At 44.3% G+C, this 23,663-nt stretch overlaps 1 protein-coding gene across 3 annotated transcripts in view; it reads left to right on the top strand.

The window, feature by feature from the left end:
* The window catches only part of IPO9 (importin 9), a 39,022-nt gene that overhangs the window by 1,978 nt on the left and 13,381 nt on the right, over positions 1 to 23,663 (top strand). For all 3 annotated transcript variants that reach the window (XR_011146653.1, XR_011146652.1, XM_068995706.1), the window contains exons 2-13: positions 8,299 to 8,360; positions 8,992 to 9,078; positions 10,029 to 10,230; positions 10,676 to 10,764; positions 11,056 to 11,142; positions 12,828 to 12,947; positions 17,405 to 17,505; positions 18,792 to 18,850; positions 19,343 to 19,494; positions 20,532 to 20,630; positions 20,767 to 20,873; positions 22,060 to 22,199. Coding sequence is in view for 1 of the 3 variants with exons in the window: in XM_068995706.1 (XP_068851807.1) it covers positions 8,299 to 8,360; positions 8,992 to 9,078; positions 10,029 to 10,230; positions 10,676 to 10,764; positions 11,056 to 11,142; positions 12,828 to 12,947; positions 17,405 to 17,505; positions 18,792 to 18,850; positions 19,343 to 19,494; positions 20,532 to 20,630; positions 20,767 to 20,873; positions 22,060 to 22,199 (1,305 nt within the window). In the remaining 2 variants the exon portion in view is untranslated. The remainder of the gene's footprint in view (positions 1 to 8,298; positions 8,361 to 8,991; positions 9,079 to 10,028; positions 10,231 to 10,675; positions 10,765 to 11,055; positions 11,143 to 12,827; positions 12,948 to 17,404; positions 17,506 to 18,791; positions 18,851 to 19,342; positions 19,495 to 20,531; positions 20,631 to 20,766; positions 20,874 to 22,059; positions 22,200 to 23,663) is intronic.

The raw sequence follows: 23,663 nt of genomic DNA, 5'->3' as shown, positions 1-23,663 counted from the left end.
GCAGCACAAGTCTGGAAGTGCTGGGAGGTTCATTGACCTCATATAGCCTTGGCCTTCACAGCTACTACTTCAGTGGCAACTTCTCCCCAAAGAGTCTGAACCTTTCCACAATCTGTTTGGGTGACAGATTGCCAGTGAATAATGTTTTCTGAGGGCTCTAGGCAATGGTTGTCCATGAGGTCCCTTTGAGAGCCCAGGATCGCAGAATTGCGGGTAAGAGGAATGGAGTCACCTACCCTTCTGTTTTGTCATGGTTTTACAAATATGCTGAAGTCCCCGATATTTCTCTGTGGTTGTAGGGCCAGAATTCTGAGGTCTGGTGCAGGATCTGTCCCTGTGACCTGGAGGAGGCTGCAGAACACCTGCACAAGCAGTTTGCAGGTGACACCAAACTGGAGGGGGGGTCCTGAGGGCAGGGCTGCTGTCCAGAGCCCTGCAGGAACAGAGCCAGAGGAATTCAGCAGGGACAGATGGCACATTCTGCTCCCACTGCTGGGATGTGGGTCAGGCACTGCCTGGCCAGGGAGCAGCTTTGGGATAAAGGGCCAGGAAATGCCCGTGACTGGTGAGCTGGACAGGGCCAGCGGTGTGCCCTGGAGGCCACCTGCATCCCGAGCTGTCTGAGCAGGATCAGAGGCAGTGATCAGCCCTCTCTAGTCAGTGCTTGTTAGACCACACCTGGAATACCTGGGCGGTTTTGCTCCTCCCCCCCCCCCCATATGAGACACAGCAACAAAGGGGAGTGAGTTCAGCAAAGGGTCATCGGCTGGGGGGGAATTGCAGCGCTCACCGCATGAGGTGATGCTGGGGTTGAAGGGTTTTCCACTGGGGAAGCAAGAGGGTTTTGGGGGTGGGTCTGACAGCAGCTTCTGGTAACTATGAGGAGGTTGTCAGGACACTGAGAGGTGGGAGAGGATGAGGGATAAATGGGCACAAACTCAAAACAAGAGGTTCCAACTGGATATAAGGAGCTTTAAAGCAGATTGTCTGTAAAAGCTGTGTTGTTTCCATCCCTGAGTATCTCCAAGACCTGCCTAGAAAATCTGAGCACCCTGATCAAATGCTGCAGATTCTGCTTTGATCATGGGGGTTTGACTGGAAACCTCCCGAGGTCTCTTTCAGGGAATTATTTTGATTATTTTTGATTCCTTCTCTCCTGTACTAGTCAAGCAGCATGGGAAGAATAAGCTATATTCTCCTTTCTGTGCTGTCTTTGTTATGGAGAAGCTTGCAAAAACCAAGTGGAGGAGCTACAGGAATCGGGTGTGTGCCAGCACCCTATTATCGAGGTAGAGAAATGTAGATCATGTGTGTCACAGGTACTTGGAAAGAGCAAAAAAAGTATCGTTAAGCAGCATGAAGAAGATGCTGGTGTAGAAGTGAGGACAGTGGGAAAGAGCACCAGTGTTGGCACTTCTAATGCAAAACAGATGAAAGTAGGGAAAAAGAGATTGAGGAAGAACTAGTTAAAGACAAAAACTTAAAATCTTAAAATGCTTTCAAATGTTGCAGAAGCAGAAAAGGTTTCAGAGGTGTTCAAAGCCAGCAACTGACTTGGGAAGGTACATTCAGTACAGAAGGACTGCAGAAGAGCCAAATTCCTTGTGCTGCTGTTGACTTGTGACACTGAGGAGCCTCTACAGGAGACATGTTGAGGAATCCACGTCAGGTTGAAGCCTGAGTAGAAGCAGTTCCACTTAGCAGTTTGCAATAAACAGCAAGTGCTAAAGAATGGATCTCCCAGAGTTTAGAGGGACTCAGACATTCAATTACTATGCTCCAAGTTGGGCTGTAAAACTTAACTCTTAGGGACCAGCTAAGTGTTAAGCTGGTAAACATTGGACAGCCTTTAGTGAGGGCTCCAAGGTGAGGAGCAGCAGGGGCTGGTACAGGGGAGTGGGTGTGGGTTTTGCACTGCTTGTTATGGTTAAAATTCAGCAGTTAGAATGAGAAGAAATAGGCACATGAGATTGTTGTGGCAGAATAATTGTTTGAAGGAGTCTTGGGACTCCCAAAAAGCTCTTAGAAAGTTCACTTGCTGAAAATTTTTGCAGGAACTGAGCTGCTGAGCACAGCTCTTGACTGGCAGGGTCAGGAGTCCCAGGTGAGGCTGAGCTGCTCAGCACATCTGTAAATGATGGGGAACATAATGAATAATCGTGGGACAAAGTTGCTGATAGTGCTGCTCAGTCTGGCCAGAGTGAGAATCAATGGCACAAATTACAGGATGATTTCACAAGGTGTGTTGAGTGCAGACACAGAAGGTGTAGGCCAGTGTTGGTCAGCAGAGTAGTGTTGGAGGAGGGTGAGAGAGCCCATATAATGCCCTAAAAAGTTATGGGCGGTCCTAACTATTGTCCTTAGGGGAAGAAATCCCATTGTCCGTGTGGAGAGTTCCCTGAAAATACCCAATCACTGCTCTGTCATGCTCCAATAAACCAAATGGACCGTTAAGGAGGGAACAGAGAACAAAGCGGGACATAAATTCCTCATGCTTCCACAGCCTGTGCTGCATGCATCACTGGCTTGCTGCTCTGGGAGGGATCAAGCAGGGCAGCAAAAAGGCAGCACAGACACTCGCAGAGGTGTGGAAAAGCTTCTGTTCTCAAAGGACCTAATCCATTGACTTTTCTGCTTGGGAAAGGGTTAGCAGAGATGTAGGCCCTGAAATAATCAGCTACAGAGAAGGTGAGCGAGGAGGGATTGTTTGTGACTTGTCATAAAGTTGAGATCACAGAATCATGGAATATTCTGGGCTGTCGTGGAAAAGGAATCTGAAATAAGCAGAATTAGGCTGTTGCCCCAGTGTGCAAGCTGTGGAATTCATTGCTGCTGGATGTTAGAAGTAGAAATGGTTTAAAAATGATTTAACATTCCTGGAGGAAAAGCTCATCAAGAACCACTGAACACAGTGGCTGGATATAACACTGTGGAGCTGCTCCAGGAGGTTCCTAATGCCAGCATTTCCTTGGGGATGTTGAGGCAGCATTGCTCTGCCCCCACCTCTTTTCCTAAGCTGCTCACAGGTTGGGTTGTATAATGTGGTTAAGCCAATGCAGCTTTTGGCTCTCCTGTGTGGTGTGTGCTGCCCTGTCTTCCAGGCAGGTCTTAGCCAGGTCAGGATGGTTCAGGTGTTTAGAGGATGCAGTTGAGCTCCCTGAAGCAGGTTGGCACTGGATCTGACCGGTGCTTGTACAAGGAGATGAGTAGCAGTGCACAGTCAGAGCCTCCGGAACAGGCAGCTGTTCAGGGGAGTCTCCTGTCTGACTCCATACATGTGCTCTGGAGGAATATGGGATGTCTCCTCTGGATTAAGGACATGGTGGCAGTTTCTTCCTGCTGTGTCACCCTTTGGCAACTGCCAGACATGTCCCCAGCAACTCAGTCTCTCACCTGCTTCTGCATCTCCTGTCTGCTTAAGAAACAGGCACCACTTGGGAGCTTGGGGATGGGAGGTGCATTGCTGTTGGTCTCTGGAAAGAGGAGAGTTCACCTGGTGACCTTTGTCTCTGGATTTTAGTGGAACATAAATAAAAGCAATGCCTGAGACTGCAGGGGGCAGGCAGAGAAATGAGAGCTGCAGGCTGTGGAGTGGTGCTGCTGTGAGTGTGTCTAACTTGGCTCGACTGTGGTATCAACGTGTTGCTGGTGAAGTGGGGCTTCTGTTCCCTTTGATCCATCCATGTAGCACCATGCACCACCCCGATGGTGTATGTGTGTGCACTACTGCCAGTGTCATATGACCTGAGGGTAATTACCCAATGTGCAAAAATGATCTCTTCCCCTAGGTTTTACTGTGTTAGAGAACACGTGTGGAGGCCACGTCCTCTCCAGGAGTGCCAGAGCATGGCAGTGGCACTCTGAAGGGGGTTCATGTCCCGCAGGAGGGCTCATACTTCTGAGAATCACAGACTGTTCTGAGTTGGAATGGACCCACAAGGATCATCGAGTCCAACCCTGTTGAATGGCTTCCACCCTACAGAGAGGAGCAGTGTCTGCCACACAATCCTCTAAATTATGTGGATAAGAAGGTTTAATGGCAGCTCCTCAGACAACTGGAAAACACTTGCCCCCCGCTTGCCTCGTTAGGTACCAGGTTTGATGTTATATTTAGTCTCTGAGCTGTCAGCTCTTGTGCTCTGGAGACGTGGTGGTGAGAGGTGAATGGCTCCATGCTGAAGAATTGCCTTTCTTTTGCCTGTCTGTTGCCTTATGTGTTTCTGTGTGTCCTCTTTGCAGGTACAAAGGCATTCGTAAGGCCATGTTCAGCATGGTTATGTTGTGACACCCTGTGTGTGAAACAGCACCTTCAGCTCAGTCCTTTGCAAGGTTGTTTGTTGCCAGAAACTGAGATGTGCAGGTGGCTGTGAAGATGGTGCTGACCCTGGCAGATTGACTTCTGTGTCAGTCTGGGAGTGCTGACCCTCTTTAAAGTTCCTTGTCCATCTTGTTTGAGACTAGTCCTGTCTAGGAGACAACCAGTGCTTTGACTTGAATGTGATTTCAGAGTGGGAGATTGGCTTTATGGGTCTTGTAAACATTCTTTCACTGTCTCCTCTTCCAGAGCAGGTGGTTCAGCACATTTAGTTAGATGCTTTAAAACTCGTTGATTCTCTGATGATGTTTTCATGATACAGTTTGCTGCCCATTTGTACCAGAACACCTACAGGTACCATAATGGCACAAAACGTGTTGCATCACTTGTGCTTCCCTGGTTCAGCATGTTTTTGCTTATGGTCAGCTCCTTCCCAACAGAACTGCTTTAATATGGCTTTGAGAGGGATTTCAGTGTTGCTGGTACTCTGTGGATACATGATTTTATGCCATAAAGCCAAGCATTGTGTGGAAGGAGGGATTCTGGAGAATATACAGACATGACCACAACCTGTGGTTGTGTGGTGCTCTCCTGGCTGTAACTTGAATTGTAGTAGGATGAGTGATGGGCAGAAATGAGTGGAAGTCCTGTGGGTGGATTGAGCTGAATTTCTAACAGAGTAAACTTTAGCATTGAACTGATTTGTAATGGGGAAATTGAAACAAGAAATGGCCACGTTGCAACATATGATACTGCCTGTCAGGAAGAAAGGTTATTCACAGCAGCAAACGCTAGATATGTTGAGCATAGCAAGAAGTTGTGAAGAAGGGATTTCAAAGGAGATACTTAAAACCAGCACAGCTGCTGGGGAAGACTGACCTCAATCTTTCTGTCTTTTGCTGAGAAATGAGGAAAATATGAATGCAGTTTTAGAGACATGCTAACAAAAGGAATGCTTCTGGAGCAGTTCTTGAGCATCATGATGGAGGATGAAGAAGTTCCTCAAAACAGCACATGTGTAGAGTGTCAGAACTCTGGCTAAGCATTAGGTTCTTGCTTGGTGTTTCCTCCTAGTCTGTCTGCAGATCCCCATCCTGTTCTGCGCTGGTCCGATCTCGTGGCTGACCCTGTTTTGAGCAGGAGATTGGAGTGGGTGACCTCCCTTTGAACCCAAGTTGCTTTATGATTATGTTATTGAAAGCCAGTTCTGTGGAAAACATCTGCGCCTGTGTGGCTGAGGACTGCGATGCACAGGGGTGGGCAAGTGTTGGGTAAAGGGAACTCAGTTGCTGTGGTGGCGGTGGTGAGATCCAGCCTCTGCAGACCAAGTGTTGCTTTAGTTTGGAGTGTCCATGGCCATGGGGCCACCTGAATTCATCAGGACTGGCTGCAGCAGCTGCTGCAGCCCCCTCCTCCACCTTGCCCTGTCTGTGCCCTCAGCAGAGACAACGAAAGGGACCTGTAGCAGCTCCTGAACCAGCTCTGCATGGATGTGCTGAGCTGGACTTGGTCAGTGCTGACCCACTTCAACTAGGCAGGTAGGTGCAAAGATTCAGTAGAAAGTTCTGCTCATTTATTCCTTCCTGCTTGCTTACTACTGATTTTTGGTTTCATCTGGTTTAGTTTCTCAAAAAAGTTGGGGGTGAAGAGATTACATAAACTGGTTAAATGGTAGATAGAGCTTGTTGTGAAGGAGGAGAGTTTGTTTTTATTAATGTCGAGGTTAATGAAGAGGAGAAGCAGAGCTGAGAGAAAATATGTTTGCTAAGTGCTCTCTGTGCCAGGCTCTTCATTAAAAGCTTCTAATCTTTGGGCTTTACAGACTTTGTCATGGGGCGAAGACTTGGTGTTTCTGATATCTCAAATTTACAAAATATAAGTGAAGGAAACACCTATCAAGATCCATTTGAACTGCATTTACTCATGATAAAGATAAAAGTTTCCAGCCAACTTGGAAAAAACCCAATAGTAAACCAATTCTTTGAGAAAAGAGGAGCCAGTGAGCTGTACAAGGATCAGTTTAATATCAGTCCCTGGAAAGATTCTTGGAGCAGCTCATTAAATAGCTTGTCATTGTCTATAACACAATAGGATAAATAGTTGCTACACAACTAGTGCTGTTTTATATGATCTGTTCTTGATAAATCCATCTAATTTTGGTTTGGCAGGAGAGCTGGCTTGTTGCTTAAACAAGTGTTGGGTGTCAATGATCTGAATTCAGCAGGATTCCTGACAGGAATTTGCCACAATGGTAATTAATCAGTTAAGAAGATACAGTTTTGTAATATTTTTAAGCAGCTCATCAGGCTGAAAACCTGTGTGTAGTGGGGTTGTCAGACCCAAGGGGTTCTTATGACAGAACTCTTGGTCACTGCAGTGGTGAGTACATGTCTGGTGTCCCAATGATGGCACTGCAGTCTGCCTGGCGAGCAGAATCAAGGTGTTGGAAAATGGAGAAACTAAATATTGTAAATCACAGGCAGAGCACTGCATGCAGAGGGAATACATCAAATGCATATATGTAAACAAATTAAGGATTGTGAAATAGAGTATCAAGTTGTAGCTGTGTGAAGCTGCTGCAGTTACTCTGGCTTCCTTTATATCTATTTATACCCTTTTTACCTTTCCATTTATACTCTTTATACCCTTCTAACTTACCCTTTAAAGATGGGGCTGAAATGCAATGCCACACTTGAGCATGGAAATCGCAGATAGCACACAGAATAATTACTGCTTCAGTTAAGAGAAGTATTATGTTAAGTACATCTTGGAATGAGGCTCCCTGCTTTCACAGCTGGGATAAGAGGGTTACCTTCCTCTTTCTTAAACACATGATCTATGAGGAAAGGGTAAAGGAACTGTGTATGTTCAGTATGTGCTTGGGAAAGTGAGAGGCAATTATCTCCCAACCCAGAAAAGCCTCTTAACAGTGAGGTGGGTATTAGGAGACACTCAATAACCATTTGTGAAGCATTCAGATGTGCTGCTGAGGGAAGTTGCAGAACTCCTTTTGGGAAGAATTTTCAATCGGTTTTTTGTCAGGGATGCTGTCAGCACGTTTAGCCTGTCTGCAGGAGGCAGGGTGTGCTGATGGGACCCCAGGGCATAACTTCTGCTCCACAGCTTCTAAAAACTAAAACACCACAAGTGTGTTTCTTAAGCAGACGAATGAAATTAAATAAAGTATTTAGGACAGTTATCAGCTGCCTGTAACTTAAAATTGCAATTTTAAGCAAATTTATGGGGTCGTATGGATTTACCATACCAGAACAGCTGCTCTTCTTGGCTTTTATTTCCTGTGCTCAGCATCAACAGAATTTTGTTACAAGTGCTTGAATTTTGCCTTTTTCATGGAGCTTGCTTGGCAAGAAGCCACAAGAAGCTCTTGCTTTTTCTGGACAGATTCTTTACTGGAGAAGGTCCCGCAGCCCAAAGATTGTCCAGGCAGTGCTGGTGTCGCTGTGCTGGGCAGGGTTTGCTCGGGAAGGCGTTTGGTGTGTCCTGGGCAGTCAGGGGATGTGGGCTGGGACAGCTGAAGTGATGCCTCTGCATCCCTGTGGATGAACCCAGGTTGTCCAGAAAGGAACTGCTGGCTGCCAGTCTGCTGCTGTCTTACTCCATCCTGGATCTTTTCTGTGCATCTCTTCTGCAGGAACTTGAGCAATGATTTTACATCATAGATACGACTTTTATGTATATTTTTAAAGTTTAAATGATTAGCTTGTTATTAGCCTGAATTGCAAAATTTTTTGCCCACAACAGAAGAAAATAAGATGCCAAGACAATAAATGAAGTTTTTGTGGAGAGCATAGGGGAGAATTAATGCTCATGATTCATTTGAGTAGCTGTGCTTTGGAATTGCCTTCTCCTTCCCGCATATGAGTCACTGAATTGGTATGATGTCTTTCTCCAAAAATCTTGATGACTTTTGCTGTCTGGTAATAAAAGTTACAATACCAATATTTGTGGTTTTTTCCTTGCAGAATTTGGTGTTCATTTAGCAGAACTGACTGTGGATCCTCAGGGAGCTCTGGCCATCCGGCAGGTGAGTTTGCCTGGAACTGAAGAAAGAATTTTCATGGAAATTTCCTTGGTCTTTAAAATATTCTTCCATGTTTCCAGGTGAAAAATTTGAAGTAGCTTTCTGTTACTGTTTCTCCACTTCCTTTTAAATTTCTCTAGAGTCTTATTCTTTCAACATTATTCAGGTGTTATACTCTTACATTTTTTGAAAATACTGCTTTTTGGACTTAATAAACCTGGTGCTGAGACAATACTGTACTGGAAATGGACACAACTTAGGAGGTGGGTGGTAGACATCAGCAAGCAGAAGTGTGGCTTGTCTTTGCAGAAGCTTTTTCTGTAGGTGTTTTCTTCCTTGAAAAGGAAGTTTTGGTTCTGTATTTCTTTAGTTTGTGACCTGTATCTCGTGCCTTTCTAGAGCTGCTGCCTTGGGTCAGTGCCGTGCAGGCCATTGCTGCTCAGTGGATACCCAGCAGATCTTTTTACTGCAGTAACTTTGTGGTCCATTTCATGGATTTTTTGCATTTTTGGCACATCCTGATGCCCCTCTAAAAGCAGCATGATGGGATGGGAGGCTGAGCAAATGGGTCAGGGGTGATCCTTGCAATGGATGTAGGATTTGTCCCTGATTCCTGACCTCTCTCCTGATACAGCTGGCGTCGGTCATTCTGAAACAGTATGTGGAAACTCACTGGTGCTCTCAGTCTGAAAAGTTTAGACCTCCAGAGACCACAGAAAGGGTAAGACTTGATTCACATTATCTTGTTTGAAACACTTTATCCATCAAGAATATTGATTCTGTAGGCAGTTAAAGAAGTACCAGTGCCCTTGTGTATTTTGAGGCTTAATGGCTTCAGTTAAGGTTTTTTGATGTCTTCCACTTCAAAAATCTGTTTTCAGTTGCTTAAAACAACACTGGGCTTGAGAAGCTTGGGCTGCTTCCTGTAGGGAAAGTTCAACCATAATGCTTCTGCTGCTCTTAGAGCAAGACTAGAAGAAAAGCTGCTTTCAAAGTTTCACAAATACTGATTCTGGCAGTCCTTTTTTGGAGCTTTGCTAAATCTTCTGTTGTACATCTTGGGACTTAAAGGTTATTTTCCCATGACAAATTTTAGTTTAAAGCTGCTGAGTTTCATTAAAAATCTGCTCAGCAGGGGTATTTAACAGCTGAGATGGCCAGAGATTCCAGCCCTTTCCACTCTGACTGTTGACTGGAGCATCTTTCATATCTAGAGTATGATTCATCCCATCCAGAGATAATTGCTTGAATTGTGCCCCAGAAGTGGCTTTTATTTTTTCCTGTCCCTTCAGGGCTGGGTGACTGTTCTTGTTTACTGAAATCTTCCAAAGTAAGCAAACATAGTCCCTGACACTGGAGCTGGGATTTATCTCAGCTGTCTCTGGATGTCTTCCATGTGGATCTGTACATCCTGTGCAGTTGCAGCTGTGAACTATTTACTCTGTGCTTGTCTGATGCTGTCTGTGAGAAGATGCTGTGTTAAAACACGCCATGCAGTTTTCCCTAAAATATTATGGGGTACAGTGTGCAAGAGAATTTTGGTCTCCTGGATGTTCATTTTGTAAAATCAATATTGAATCAATATCAAGATACAGTCATAGGTCTAAATTTTTTTTTTATTAGATTGTGTTGTGGTTTTGGATCTGTTCTAAATCCCGTTGTTCTCTGCAGGCAAAGGTTGCCATCAGGGAGCTGCTGCCCAGCGGGCTGAGGGAGTCCATCAGCAAGGTGCGCTCGAGCGTCGCCTACGCCGTGTCAGCCATCGCCCACTGGGACTGGCCCGAGGCCTGGCCTGAGCTCTTCAACCTCCTCATGGAGATGCTGGTCAGCGGTGACGTCAATGCAGTGCATGGAGCCATGAGAGTGCTCACAGGTGTGTGGGTGCCAGGGCTGGGCAAGGCTGCTGTAGGAAGCTGTTTAGGCTTTTCCTTGTGCCAGTATTCTGTCACGTTTCATCCAAATGGAAGAAGTTGGAATTTTCTTCTTCTCTTCCCCTGGGCCTGGTGGCTGTTGCTGGCTGTGGTATCGTGTGCTCAGCAGGTGTCATGAGAGCTGGAGAAGGAGGTGCTGTGCTGCAGGTTAGAGCTCAGCAGAGACTTTGATTGTAACACCCTGTTTTCCAGATACCTGCAGGTTTTAGTGTGGTATTTTTCTTCTTGCCTTTGAGGATTGCTTTGGATAGACCAGATGGCTCTGGTCTAGTGAAGTACAAATCAACATGTTTCCAATACACTTAGTGTTTCCCACAAGTTCTATTGTTGCTGTCGCCTGCAAATTGAGTTTCTTATAAGAGCTTCTCTTCTTTATCCATTTTTTAGAATTTACCCGGGAAGTGACAGACATACAGATGCCACTTGTAGCTCCAGTTATTCTTCCAGAGATGTACAAAATTTTCACAATGGCAGAGGTATGATCTTCACAGTGAGGCTAGTATTGGATGAAATTAGTGGGAATGTTTCTTGGAACAAAGAAACTCCAGCTTTAATGGTTAAGTCATGCTGTAGTATGAGTTAGACTTAAAGAATTGTCTTGATGATGTGATAGTTGATGGCAGCTTATGTTTCAACAGAAAAGTTGAAGCCAGTGATAAAATAAGAGAATAAAGCTAAAGCAAAAATGAAATACAATTAAAAGATAATTAAAGGAGGTATCTTGTGTAAAAAGAATCTTGTGTTCCTGATGTTTAACTTTTCTCTAGGTGTATGGGATTCGCACGAGGTCACGTGCAGTGGAGATATTTACCACGTGTGCCCACATGATCTGTAACATGGAGGAGTTGGAAAAGGCAAGAGTTTAACTTGACATACAAGATACTTTGAATTCAAACTGAGTGAGGTTCTAAAAATTGTTATGGAAATGAAACATTGGAAAGTTATGTACTGTGTCAACTGGAATTCGGGGGAAGAGGCTGTAATTTAATACATGCAAAGTGGCTGACTCCCTGCTTTACATGCATGCCATGATAGTGGGACTTGGTTTCCGTAATTAAGGTTAATTTATGGTTTATCAACAGACATGCTTGTAGCAGCTCAGGAAGGGGGGGAGTCAGCATGGGGAGGAGATAGAGTATCATCCCTTTGTTTGGAAATCCCTGGCTTAGCTTCCAGTCTTCAGGTGAGCTGTGTGTCCTGATAACCTGCCAGGCCTTGGGCACCTGGGTAATGTGGGGCCCTTGGGCAAGGCTTTGGTTCCAGGCTCCTGGAGCTTCACTCGGTGCTTCAGGAGGCACCTTGGCCTCGTGTTCCTGAAGAGGTGGGGGAAGCCAAACCCAGCCCAGCTCAGGAAGAACAGCTGTTAAGAAACAAACACTGCACTTAAGCAGCGTTATAGATGAGTCTCCTGTCTGGTTCTAACTAAGCACATCTCCATTTTAAATGGCCTTTGACGAGTGGTTTTTCCAGCACTCCCAGACAATAAATAGTTTTTTTTAACTTTTTGGGGTGTGAGGATAGGGAAGGGCGACTCTTATTCTAGAAGCTGGTCACTGCTGAGTGGCTCCATGTGCTGTTCCCTCCCTGTTTGCACAGGGAGCAATCCAGTGCAGACTTTTGGAAAGTTCTGGTAATTACACTGTATCTCTACTGCCATGACAAGGTTATTCATGCACTGCATCATGCAGCTGGTACCAGTATCCAAAAGACACTAGTAGCTGCTCACTCTTATTCTGGAGGAAGGCAGAAATTGTCCTTTACGTTGAATACTAAACCTTTTCTATTGAAATTTTACTTTAAAAAAGAAAAGAAAAAGAGAATCTTTTTATAAATGGCATTTCCCAATAGATTTAAACATACGACTTTGCTATCCTGGCCATGGAGTTATGAGGAATAATCTCAATAAAATTATTTTGGTCCTGTATTGCTTGCTCTGCCAAGGACTGCTTATGGAGTGCTCTGACATCTGGAAAAATACTTGCTGCATTTTCCTAGGAAGAATCATCCTGTTAATCTTCAGGCCAGCTGTTGATACTCAGCTTGTTTGGTTTGGGGGATGGAGGCTCTGCAGGGAGATAAATGCCAGCTGCAGGGTTTGGGGTAATTGTGTGTGTGATGCAGTCACCCCAGGTTGGTTTTGTAGCCTGGGGGTGGTAGGGTGCAGGGCAGGATTCAGTTCATCAAGTTAAATGCCTCTCTAAGAGGAGTGAGAACTGCTCCTGGGGCTTTCCAGACTGGATTGTCTGGATCTCTCTCGAGACTCCAAAGTGATGAGCTAGATGTGTGTGTTTTGTGGCAGCCTGTGCTGTGGGGTTCTGAAGAGTGGGATTCAGCTGAGCTTAGTTCCTAACATAAGGGGAGAGCCCAAGTGATGTCTGAAACAACTTTCATGTGACTTTGCAATATTCTGCAGTTGGCATGAGTTCCTCTTCCATTTTGTACCAGAAAAGTGCAGTTGTTATTGCTTCTAGTGCTTTACCTTTCAGATGTGGGGATTCTGTACTGGGTATTCACCTGTGCTTGCATTGTCTGTAACCAGGGTGCAGCCAAGGTCCTGATTTTTCCTGTGGTGCAGCAGTTCACAGAAGCCTTTGTCCAGGCCCTGCAGATGCCTGATGGACCAACATCGGACAGCGGGTTTAAGATGGAAGTTTTGAAGGTGAGTCACTTAGGGCTGATTAAGTGGAGAAAGAATTGAATACCAACACACACTCAGATGTGCTGGAAAACAAACTTGTGTGGCACATCTCCCAGTATTGCTCACGGTATGAGCAGTGAAGGCTTTTGGCTCCCAGCACCATCAACAGTGAAATAAATTGTTTGCCTGGACTGAAGATACCGATGATGAGATCCATGAGGATCTCTCTGTAAAATGATCCACAGGAATCTGATCCATAGGACCATCTGTCCTTGTCATTCACTGATCTAATGTATCTTGGATATGTCTTGGACACCATATCCTGTAGTTAAATAACAGTCTTTTCTGAAGGTGCTGCAGAAATCTAATGCAGTGAAGTTGTAAAAGCTTATTAAGTGAAGGTGCTTTTCTGGAACTTGCCTGCTCTTTAATGCTAAATGATGTCTGAGAAAGAGAGATGGAAGGTCTTTGTACTGTCCTGGTTTCCTGGAGAAAGGAGATTGGATTGGAGAGCTCTGTTTGCATGGGGACAAGGGCCAGTGCAGACCCCTGTAACAGCTTGGAAAGCACTGGAGCTGTAGGGGGTGCTGCCTGCAGCACGGGAGAGCAAAGAGCCAGAAGTATAAGTTGCAGGATCAAATTCAGATCTTTCATTTACACCCCTGTGTACTGGGGTGAGCAAGACTCAGGTCCGTGTACAGGTTTCTGAGGATGGGCACTGAGGCCCATTCAGCCACGTACCCTGAAGGAAGCAATAAGGAAGTTACTGAAGACAAGTGTCAAAAGTTTTTCTGGATGAGCAGCTTTGTGCTGAAGTAATGAAAATAAATGCTGGGACGGTGCTGTCATGTTACACAAACCAGCAGCTCCTGTGCTCTGTGTTGTGGAACTTGTCTCAGTCCTGTTCAAGGCAGCAGTACCTGGTCTGGGCATCCTGTGGCTTCTCAGTGAAGGGCTGCAGGTCTCATACTCTGGGAACAGCTGGAGCTGTTCTTGCCCTGCAGCACTACTGGAAAGGAGTTTGGGGAAGGATGTTGGCAGTTTTTGTTGAGAGAGTGTCTCTCGTGGGTTTGGTTTTTTTTCCTTTCTGTTGCCTGTGCACTGGGATTCTTGGGGCAGTGATATATAGGAACAGCAACATGAAGGGGACAGTGCAGGGTATCATCTCGATTTGAGCAGGCTGCAGCTCAAGAATGTTTTAATCTCTTCCTCCAGATACTCACATTTGGATTGTTATTGAGTAGTGGTATTTTTCAGCCTCTACAGAAAGCAGTTGTAACTGATGGCTTCACTCTAAACCAGGCCAGGCCAGTTCTGTTCTTGTTAACATCCATGCATTCTGCAGCCTTTTCTGTTATTTAAGTAAGTGCTTGCTGGCATTGGGCTGTTTGCATGGGTATGTCAGCACTGGTCCTGCCAGGAAGTTCTTGAACAATGTGACAGGCTGAGAAAGTCTCTGAGGAAATGTCACCGTGTTCTTGCTCTGCTTCTTAGCTGTGTCAGGGCCTCTGCCCTGTGGGGGGGAGGTGCAACACAAGAGGATTTGGATCTGAATACACTGCTGTGTGTCCAGTGGCATCGATGGCAGCAGAGAATCAGTGCGGACTTGAACAGTAAATTCAGGAGATCTGCTGCTGACAAGTGGTTTGTAGGAGGCTCTTTGTGAAGAGATGAGTGTTGACTTAAGGCAATTTATGATTTTGTCACTTAGGGTTTCTAAGATGATGATAGCAATTTTCTAAGGAAAAAGGGATTCAGGTGAAAGACCCATGAATTGCCTTCACTTCCAGAGAAGTGGATTTTATAGCCATTGTAATGCAGAAGAAATCTTAGGGGGTTATTTAAACCATCTCTACAGATGAGGTCATTAAGGGAACCCCTTGAAAAGCTGATACAATGGAAGAGGCAATTGAGGCTTTTTTACAGCACATTTTCAACCAGATGCAAACTCAATCCTGTCTTCCTTAATGAAGTGCTGTGTGGCAAATGACAGGAAGACTATTTTTTTTTTCCCTTCCCTGTCTCTTGAGGGCTTTGTACTCCAGGGTTCATGGAGTTCTTGAAATCAGAGGCAGCCCTGACCTAAACTGTTGTGCTGCCCATGTCAGAATGTTCTGCAGGACAGTGTCAGAAGCTTTAAGGAATGCTGTTGCAGTGTGCACATCTGCCTGATCCCCTGGGACAGTTATCCTGGTTAGGGGAGTGAATAGTGTGGATCACACCATGGGGAACCACTGATGGTTAATGTGTCTCGAGTTGTTCCCAGTATAGATACAAGTTTATAAGTAGTTATCAGCAGGAAATCAGGGCTTTTGATCCTTGGAGGAGATGGGAGGTTTGGCAACAACAAAAATATCAAGTGTGAGGACTAGAAGGAAATACCCATGGTGTAATTTATTGTTGTGTTTGATAGTTCAGCATGAATTAAATTGGTGTCTCTAAGGATGAATGAGCTGCAACTGTGCAATTCTTGAATCCTAATTCCAGTGTTGAACATGCCACTACTGATTATTTTGAGAGAAACAGAGTGATTAAACATGACAGGTGGGAGATTTAAGGCAAATTTCACAACAATGGAATACAAATATGGTGTACTTAGTGTGCAGTAATATATCAGGAACACCAATTAGCCAACAATCTAAAGCATCTTGCAGCCTTGCTGTTGTGCTTCTTCATTTGTGCTTAGAAGCTGTTCAACACCTGTGGGTCAGAGAAGTTATGCTTACATTTTTCCTGATGCTGGAACAAATAACTAGCTAAAAAAATAATTAATTGTAACCTCTTTGTTCTTGGATGGAAGATGAGGTGGTATCTGTGTCTTGGGGCAAATTTCCCAAGTTTATGAACAAGGTACTTCACCTGCCTCTGCTGAACTCTGACTGACAGTCAGCTTTAGCATGCTCTCTAGTGTGTATTCTAAGCTTTTTATCCAAAAGGTTGGGGATTTCTTCTCTGTTTAAAGGTGCAATCAGGAAGAGAAGCAATAAAAGGCTTTGATAGAGTGACTTTAAGGAGCAGTGCTCTGAAGAGAGAAGGGCTTTCTTGAAGGATTAATAGGTGGTGGAGCAATACGTGGGGATTGGCAGAGGATCTGTGAAGCAGTTCTTTTTCAGACAAGCGGTGGGAATTGGCAGAATGAGGGGCCAGGGGTTGAAGTACAACATCTGACAGGAGAGTGCTCTGGTTTTTAATGACTTGCTCTGCAGGAATGTGGTGACCTTGCAAATGCAGCCTTCTATTGTTGCAAATGCAGAGCCATTGAATTGAAGAACTCTCTTAGCACTCCAGCAGTGCTTCCTGCAAAGTTGTTTGGGCATAGAGCTTAGAAACATTTACATGGGGCTCATATATGCAGTGCCATATGGAATGTCTGTTTGGATGCTCCTGTGGCCCTAGGCAGGGTGTTGAGTTTGCAGCAGTCCTGAAGATCAGGTTCACATCTTTTGCCAGCACCTGCATAATTTTTTTTTTTTCCAGAGACTTCAGCAGGTCTTTTCTGTAATGCTTCCTTCTAGCACCTGCCAGACTCATTCCCAAACCCACATAGCTGGGTTATTCCTGACACCTGCTCATCTCTAATACTGATATTAGATTGCTGTTGTTTTTCTGGAAGGTGAATTACTATTTTTTTATTTCTATTAATGTACCCAGTGGTGCAAACAAACAAACTGCACAGAGTGATTTGTATTGGGTAAGCACAAACAAACTGACACCCGTGTGTCTGGGAGCAGCCACCTCTCAGGCAGTTTGTGAGAGGCTGTTCTGTAACAGATGTAACACAACTGGAGCTGTGCCCCTGGAGAAGACAGGGGTGAGTGAGAGCTCTCTCACTTCTGGAGGATCCCAAAAGGCCTTTGGCAAGTGTCAGTGGAAGGGCTCCCCTAAGTCAGGGTGATCAGCTTTATTAAAGTCCAGGCACAATCCCCTGTGGAGCTGCTGAGCTGCTCCCAGAGCAGCCCCTCTGCTGGGCTGGTACGGTCACTGGTGTCTGCAGCCAGAATGGGAAGAGAATTGATCTGGGTGGGTGTTTGCTTCTGCACCTACTCCCTGGGTGTGCACTGGATGTGTTGCTTGCATAAAGTGTGGAAAATGTCTGTGGAAAACGGGCAGTAGTCTGGTTTTACATGACATTAGAGTTCTTTTTCTGGGACAAGACACTTCCAGGATAATTGTATCCAGACAGCGCTACAGTGATGTGCTTTGGATTTGAGTCATTGCCTCACCAGCACATTGTCTTCACTCCAAGTGCCACATCTTGTGTTGTCCCTTTGCTTCCCTGCAAAAGAGGAAACACCAAGTGAGGTGTGTTGGTCAGTGTTTGAGCAAGAGGGGGGACTGTGAAGTCGGGAGTGAGAGGATACCTCAGCAAGAGGAAGACTTTGGATGATCTCAGTTGCTAATGAAACAGCAGCCTGTGGTTTGAGTGTGTTGATGGCTTTCCCAGTTTCACTTTTGACTGATACTCTTTTTGGTTCCAGGCTGTGACTGCACTTGTGAAAAACTACCCAAAGCACATGATTTCATCAATGCAGCAGATCCTGCCCATTGTCTGGAACACCCTTACGGAAAGTGCTGCTTTATATCCTTGGTGGTGAATGGCTTTAACTGGAATCGAACGAGACAAACTCAGTCTCATGCCCAGTAATGACGTGGCTGCTGGAGAAGCACAATACATGGAGGGTTCTGCCCTGCCAGACAAACAGGATATTTCTGTTACTTCAGGAGGCACCATTAAGTTTCTTTTAGCTTATAATGTATGCTGACTGATGCATGTGCCCATGATACAGTGGCTGTAGAACTGCCACGAGCTCTGCATTGTTTCTAGTACTTTTTGGTAAAAATTGTCTTCTTAAAAAGATGCTGGTCACAGTGTAAAGAGTTCAGGAGAAGAAGAACCAACAGTACCCCTTGCTGCAGCAGAACTAATGGCTGATTGCACTTGCTGCAGAAGCTGATTTACCATTTGAATTTTCAGTCATTGCTTCAGTGCACACCCAGCCGTGTCAGAGTGCTCTGTGGGTGCATTGCCCAGTACTTGAAAACTGACAACTCAAATCTCTCCATATTGTTTTTTCAGACACTTGTTAAAATACAGTGGAAGGTGTCCCTGCCCATGGCAGGAAGATTGGAGTTACATGGTCTTTAAGATGCCTTCCAACCCAAACCATTTTGGGAATCTATGAAAGTACAAGAAGCTGTTTTTTGGATTTTTGATGGTGTATTTCTCCCTCTCCTGTCCTGACTCTTGCTGGTACCTGAGCTGAAAACAGGCTTTTGTTTGCAAAAGCGGGGAGTCTTGTCCTTCCTTTCCTTGTGTTTGCTCTGGTACTTGTTGGATCTTCAGTTCACCATCCCCAAAGAAAACTCCTTCCTCTTTACCCCTAGGTTAGTTTTCTGCCATTTCCCAGGGCTGGCACATGTGGAGAAGCTTGGTGGAAGCAGGGCCAACCTAAGGTAGGATGTTGGAGCACAGGATGGCTCCTCACGCTTGGGCAGCAGTGAGGTGTTGAATTAGCTCACATCCCCTGGAAAGAGTGAGTCTGGGGGGTTCTGTTCTTGCAGAGTTAATATAAATGAAATTTTGGGTTACCTTGGTGATTTTGATCTAAGTTAAACAAATAATATGAAGGATGTGCTGGAGTGATGTGTGAGTGGTCTGTGGAAAGTGATCTTTGAACTTGGGCAGTACACAAAGCCAGGAGCTCCTGGGGTGTTCTCTCTGTGAAGCACAGGACTCTACACAAAATCAAAGGGTTTTTTAAGAACAAAACCTTCCCAAGTTATCAGGAATTTTAAGACAGGAACAGATTAATTCCAAAATAGATGTTGTTCTTTAGAAAAAAGCATTTCCTTAACTCCATTCACTTATGTGAGAACAGAAGTAAATTACACAGAAGAGGTGGAGGATCCTGTGGATTCTGATGGTAAGAACTTGCACTTCACTTTGGTTTTTGCAGAGGAATGGAGTTACCTAAATATTGCTGTCAAAACAGTGACTGAAGCACTGTGGGAGATCGTGCTAATGGTGCATTTATGATGTTAGAATGGTGCCCATCACTTCTTTACAAATTACTTGTGATTGTGATCAGTGAAGCTGCACAATTTAAGTTTTCTAATGGCTCAAGGGGTGAGTTCAGCAACAATTTTGAGGTAAAAGCAGTGGGACAAAAGAAAATCAAGTAGGTTTTAGGTTGAGCTTGATAAATTTTAATGAGGGGTGTGTGGTGGGAAGAGAGCAGGAAGTGATGAGGTCAGAAATCCTCCTGGGGCTGCTGCTGCACTTGCTAGTCCAGGAGAATGAATAAATATCTGCTCAGACAAGCTAACAGTTTGTAATTATTTTCACATCCATTTGTAGCTTTTTGTATGTTGGCATGTTCAGTCATGTTCTTTTTTATTTTTTCCACTTTGTTCAGGTGAAGTTTTGGGCTTTGAAAATCTGGTGTTCAGCATATTTGAATTTGTTCATGCCTTGTTGGAAAACAACAAATTTAAGAGCACAGTGAAGAAGGCTCTGCCAGAGCTGATCTATTACATCCTGCTTTACATGCAGATCACAGAGGAGCAGGTGAGCATGTTTTGTGTTGTGTAGGAAACAAAAGAAATGAGAGATTTAAACCAGCAAGTGTCCTGGGAAGAGTTTCAGTGCATGGAAATCTAACAGGCTGTTCCATCGCTTTGCTGTGGCAGTGCTTAGAGATTCCAAAATGGTACAAGGTGAACAGTAAATCACAGATCACAGAAGAGGTTGGGTCAGAAGGGATTTTAAAGCCCATCTTGTTCCACCCCCTGCCATGGGCAGGGACACCTTCCCCTATCCCAGGTTGCTCCAAGCCCTGTCCAGCCTGGCCTTGGACACTCTCAGTGATGGGACATTCACAACTTCTCTGGGCAATGTATCCAGCGTCTCAGCACCCCGTTAGTGGTTTCTTCTGTAATCTAAACCTATCATCTGTCAGTTTAAAATTGTTGCCCCTTGTCCTGGGGCCCTGGGTTTACCAGGGCTTCATTTTTAAGGCAATTATAAGGTCTCCCTGGAATCTTCTCCATGCTGAACAACCTCAGCTCTTTCAGGCTTTCTTTTTTCATTCTTCCATGATGCATTGTGCTGTGAAAATGAGGATTATTGTGCCGAAAGGGATAAACAGGTTTCTGTGAGAGTGAAAATGTTGTGCTAGTAGGGTGAAATAATTTGTACTGAAATTCTACATGGCTCCTGGCCTTGCAAGCCTGACAGACATCATCTTTTAGTTTAGGTAGACATGCATAAAAACAAGCACTCTGTTAAAAGATTTATCTGCTTCTTCCACTTCCTCATCTAAAAATAAATCTGTGTAGCACTGATTCCAGGTCAGTCATTAGTTCTGTCAAACTGATCTTAAATGAGGGGCAGAAGAGCAAGATGAGCTCAGAACAAAGAGCATTTCTTCTTTTCAAAGTTTTCTCCAATGGAATAGAAGAAAAATCAGTTGAGGATGAAGACTTCTTATGGCAGGAAAAATTCTGAAAGTAGTTTTCCAAAACAGGTTATGGGGAACAGCAAAGCTGCCTTTTACCCATGGTGTCCTGAAGTCTCAGCTGCCCCCTCCATTTTTTCTCCTCTAGATAAAAGTTTGGACTGCGAATCCACAGCAGTTCGTGGAGGATGAAGATGATGATACATTTTCCTACACAGTGAGAATTGCTGCACAGGATCTGCTGCTGGTATGAAATGTATTCCACATTTAGATACTGAAATAGTAATGACAAGTATCAAATCTGGCTTCAGGAAGGGCATTTAGAGAAAAGGCCAACTTTTAACAGTCCATACAAATGAGTGTTGCCATTTCCTTCTGCACAGGCTGTGGCTGCTGATTTCCAGAATGAGAGTGCAACTGCTCTGGCTGCAGCAGCTACGAGGCATCTGCAGGAAGCTGAGCAGGCTAAAAACAGCGGCGCTGAGCACTGGTGAGGGGCTGGGGTGGAGGGGATGGTGCTGGGGCAGATGTTGAGCTCATCTGCAGCACTGGGTGCACCATGATTTAATCACATTTCATTTGTGACAGTGCTACTGATGGGCAAGGATGGAATTGGAGAGCTCTGATTAGAAGAAGCAAAAGGAAGTACAGCACTTCTTGAGCCAGATGATGAAATCTTCATGTGGAGTAATTTGGGCAGTTCCTAACACAATCTGTCTGTGCCAAAGCTCCCTCCCTTCAGAGCTTGACATTCCTTAAAACATCTCATGGGAAACCATAATTAGTTATATAAAATCAGAAGAGAAATTTGCAATACTTCGTGTTCAGTTAATTGGGATAAAAATTTCAGGGAAAAAAAATTGATATATATATATATATATAATTTTTTTTTTTACTTGATGTCAAGAAGAGACATACAGATGTATGCATCTCTGTATGCAGATGTATGTGTTCAAGTTTAGAACTTCAGACTTGCAGTTTTTAATGTTTTTGGGGGATAGAAGAAGAAAACTCTGTTGCAGGAGTACCTAGTTGCTGGTCCACAGTGATTCTGTCCTGGTTTTACAGTGCATTGGTTCAGTGTTTGTGTTTAGTTTGAATTTAGTGTCAGAGTAGCCCCTCTGATAATGAGTAGCAATGGAATGGCTGCAAAATCAGACATTAAGTCCCCATCTACCTCAATTCTGAGAAGTTGTAAAGTAGGTTCTTGGCTTCACAAATAAAACCAAGGAGAGGTGGTATTTGCACATAGTTCTATATCATCATAATTAACAAAATGTCAATGCAAAATTAGATGTTTTTAAACCTTTAATATACTGAGTATCCCAGTGCTTCTGCACACAAATAATGAAGACATGGCTGGAATACAAGCTTTCATGGAAGAGGCTCTTTTTCATTATGAGAACAAAATTGGAACAAGTAACAGTTATTCCACCAATATTTTAGGAAGTGACTGAGAATGCTGCCTATCCTGAGGGAGTTTCCAAGCCCGCATCTTCCAGTTTGTAAATGTTCATCTCTTTGAGGGCTTTTTTAAATTCTCTTTTGGGATCAAGGAAATAATTGTGGTAGCTTAAACCAAAAAATTACTTTTGGCTTCACTTCAGAATATGTATTTCTTTCTTGAGGTGATGATGGAGGAAAATATGCTCTTAAGCATCTGAACTATTTTGCAGGTGGAAAATACATGAAGCCTGTATGCTGGCCCTGGGCTCAGTCAAGTCTATAATTACAGACAGTGTGAAGAATGGGAGAATACACTTTGATATGCATGGCTTCCTGACAAATGTGGTCCTGGCAGACCTCAATCTTTCAGGTTTGTGGGACCCTGCATCCCTGGGGATAGCTGCTGGGTGCCAGACACTGGGAGTCTCTGATGAATCAGTCAGGTTGATGTGGTATTGGGAAATGCAGTTGTGCACCTTGCTCATGTGAAAAAAGTCAATCTTGTGAGTTCCCACATGCTCCCAGTTCTAGTGTAAGTCCTTTATCTGTGGGACTGTGCTTTCAGCTGGATGTCATTGTTGGCTGCATGCATGAGCCCGTAGGGCCTGGGGAGCTGGGTGGAAAAGAGCTGTTCTGATGTCTTGTGTCTGTGCCTGGGAAAGTCACCAGCAGTGTTTAACTGCCTTCAGAATTCCTGCTGCACCATATCATCCCATTTGTTTTATGCTGAGGCTGACACTAGTTGTAGCACATGAATTCAAATAATGCTCCTGGCTAAATGGGATTTTGTTATTGGGAACTCAGCAAGATTTTGTTCTCTGTGTTATCTTACATCAGTGTGCAGGAGAGTCAGAGGAATTGCAAATTAAAATTTTACAAGTTTAAGGCAATGTGAATATCATTGATGAGTCCACATTGAGTTGTGTCAGTGCAGAAAAAAACAATTCCTGGGTTCCTTTTTCATCAAAGAAACACTTATTTAGCACATTACAAAGAAGGGTTTTTTCTTTTCTTTGTGTTAATTTTGAGTGAAGAACTAGTGTGCACAGCATGTAAGAAACCAACCCCAGCAATTTACATATATTTACATTCATTTACATGTGTGGCATTGGGTTGTAAATGAGCTACAGTACTCTAGAAGGGCTCCCAGAGTCAGTGTGTTGATGGCTCTCCAAGGATATCCATTTAATGGTCAGTAATGGTACAGACAAAGAAATGTTGTATTTTATGATACTGACTTAAAAAACAAAGCTCTTCTCTTGCTGTACATCTTGCACAGAGTGTTTTATGTCCTCATCTTAAAATTAGTACTTGCAGGAGCATAAATAATGGCAGTAAAGATGCTGAAGAACAGAGAGCATCATCACTTTTAGGCCAGCCTAGATAGGTGAGGAGATTCATAGTCTGAAAAGGCAGCAGGAGTGTGATAAAGATATGTCATACCTTGGTGAGTGCAAGCCAGGTGAGTGGATAATGAATGTCCACTGCTTCTGTGGTGCTGGTGAACCACAGAATTCTGTTCTGTTACTGCAGGGTGATGGCTGCAAACTAGGAATGTAATCCATGAAAGGTCCCTGGGTATGAGCTCTGTTACTCTAATTCTTCTCCCTAAGGAGCTGCTGTTTTCTGCAGCTGGGGACAGAATATTGAGCTGGATAAATGGGAATTACTGGAAAAGCCTCTGTTCCCTTCCTTCGCTTTTGTTCAGTGATGAACAAATTAAAGTGTAAATAGTTGAGGGGAGGAAGTTTTTTAATAAACGAGAAATTATTCTTTGAAATAACTAAGAAAATAAGCTGGGTTCTGCCTATGAACAAAAATTCTTTGTATGCCT

This window comes from Aphelocoma coerulescens, chromosome 26, assembly GCF_041296385.1.
Source record: "Aphelocoma coerulescens isolate FSJ_1873_10779 chromosome 26, UR_Acoe_1.0, whole genome shotgun sequence".
NCBI lineage: Eukaryota > Metazoa > Chordata > Aves > Passeriformes > Corvidae > Aphelocoma > Aphelocoma coerulescens.
This window is presented reverse-complemented; position numbering and strand designations above follow the sequence as displayed.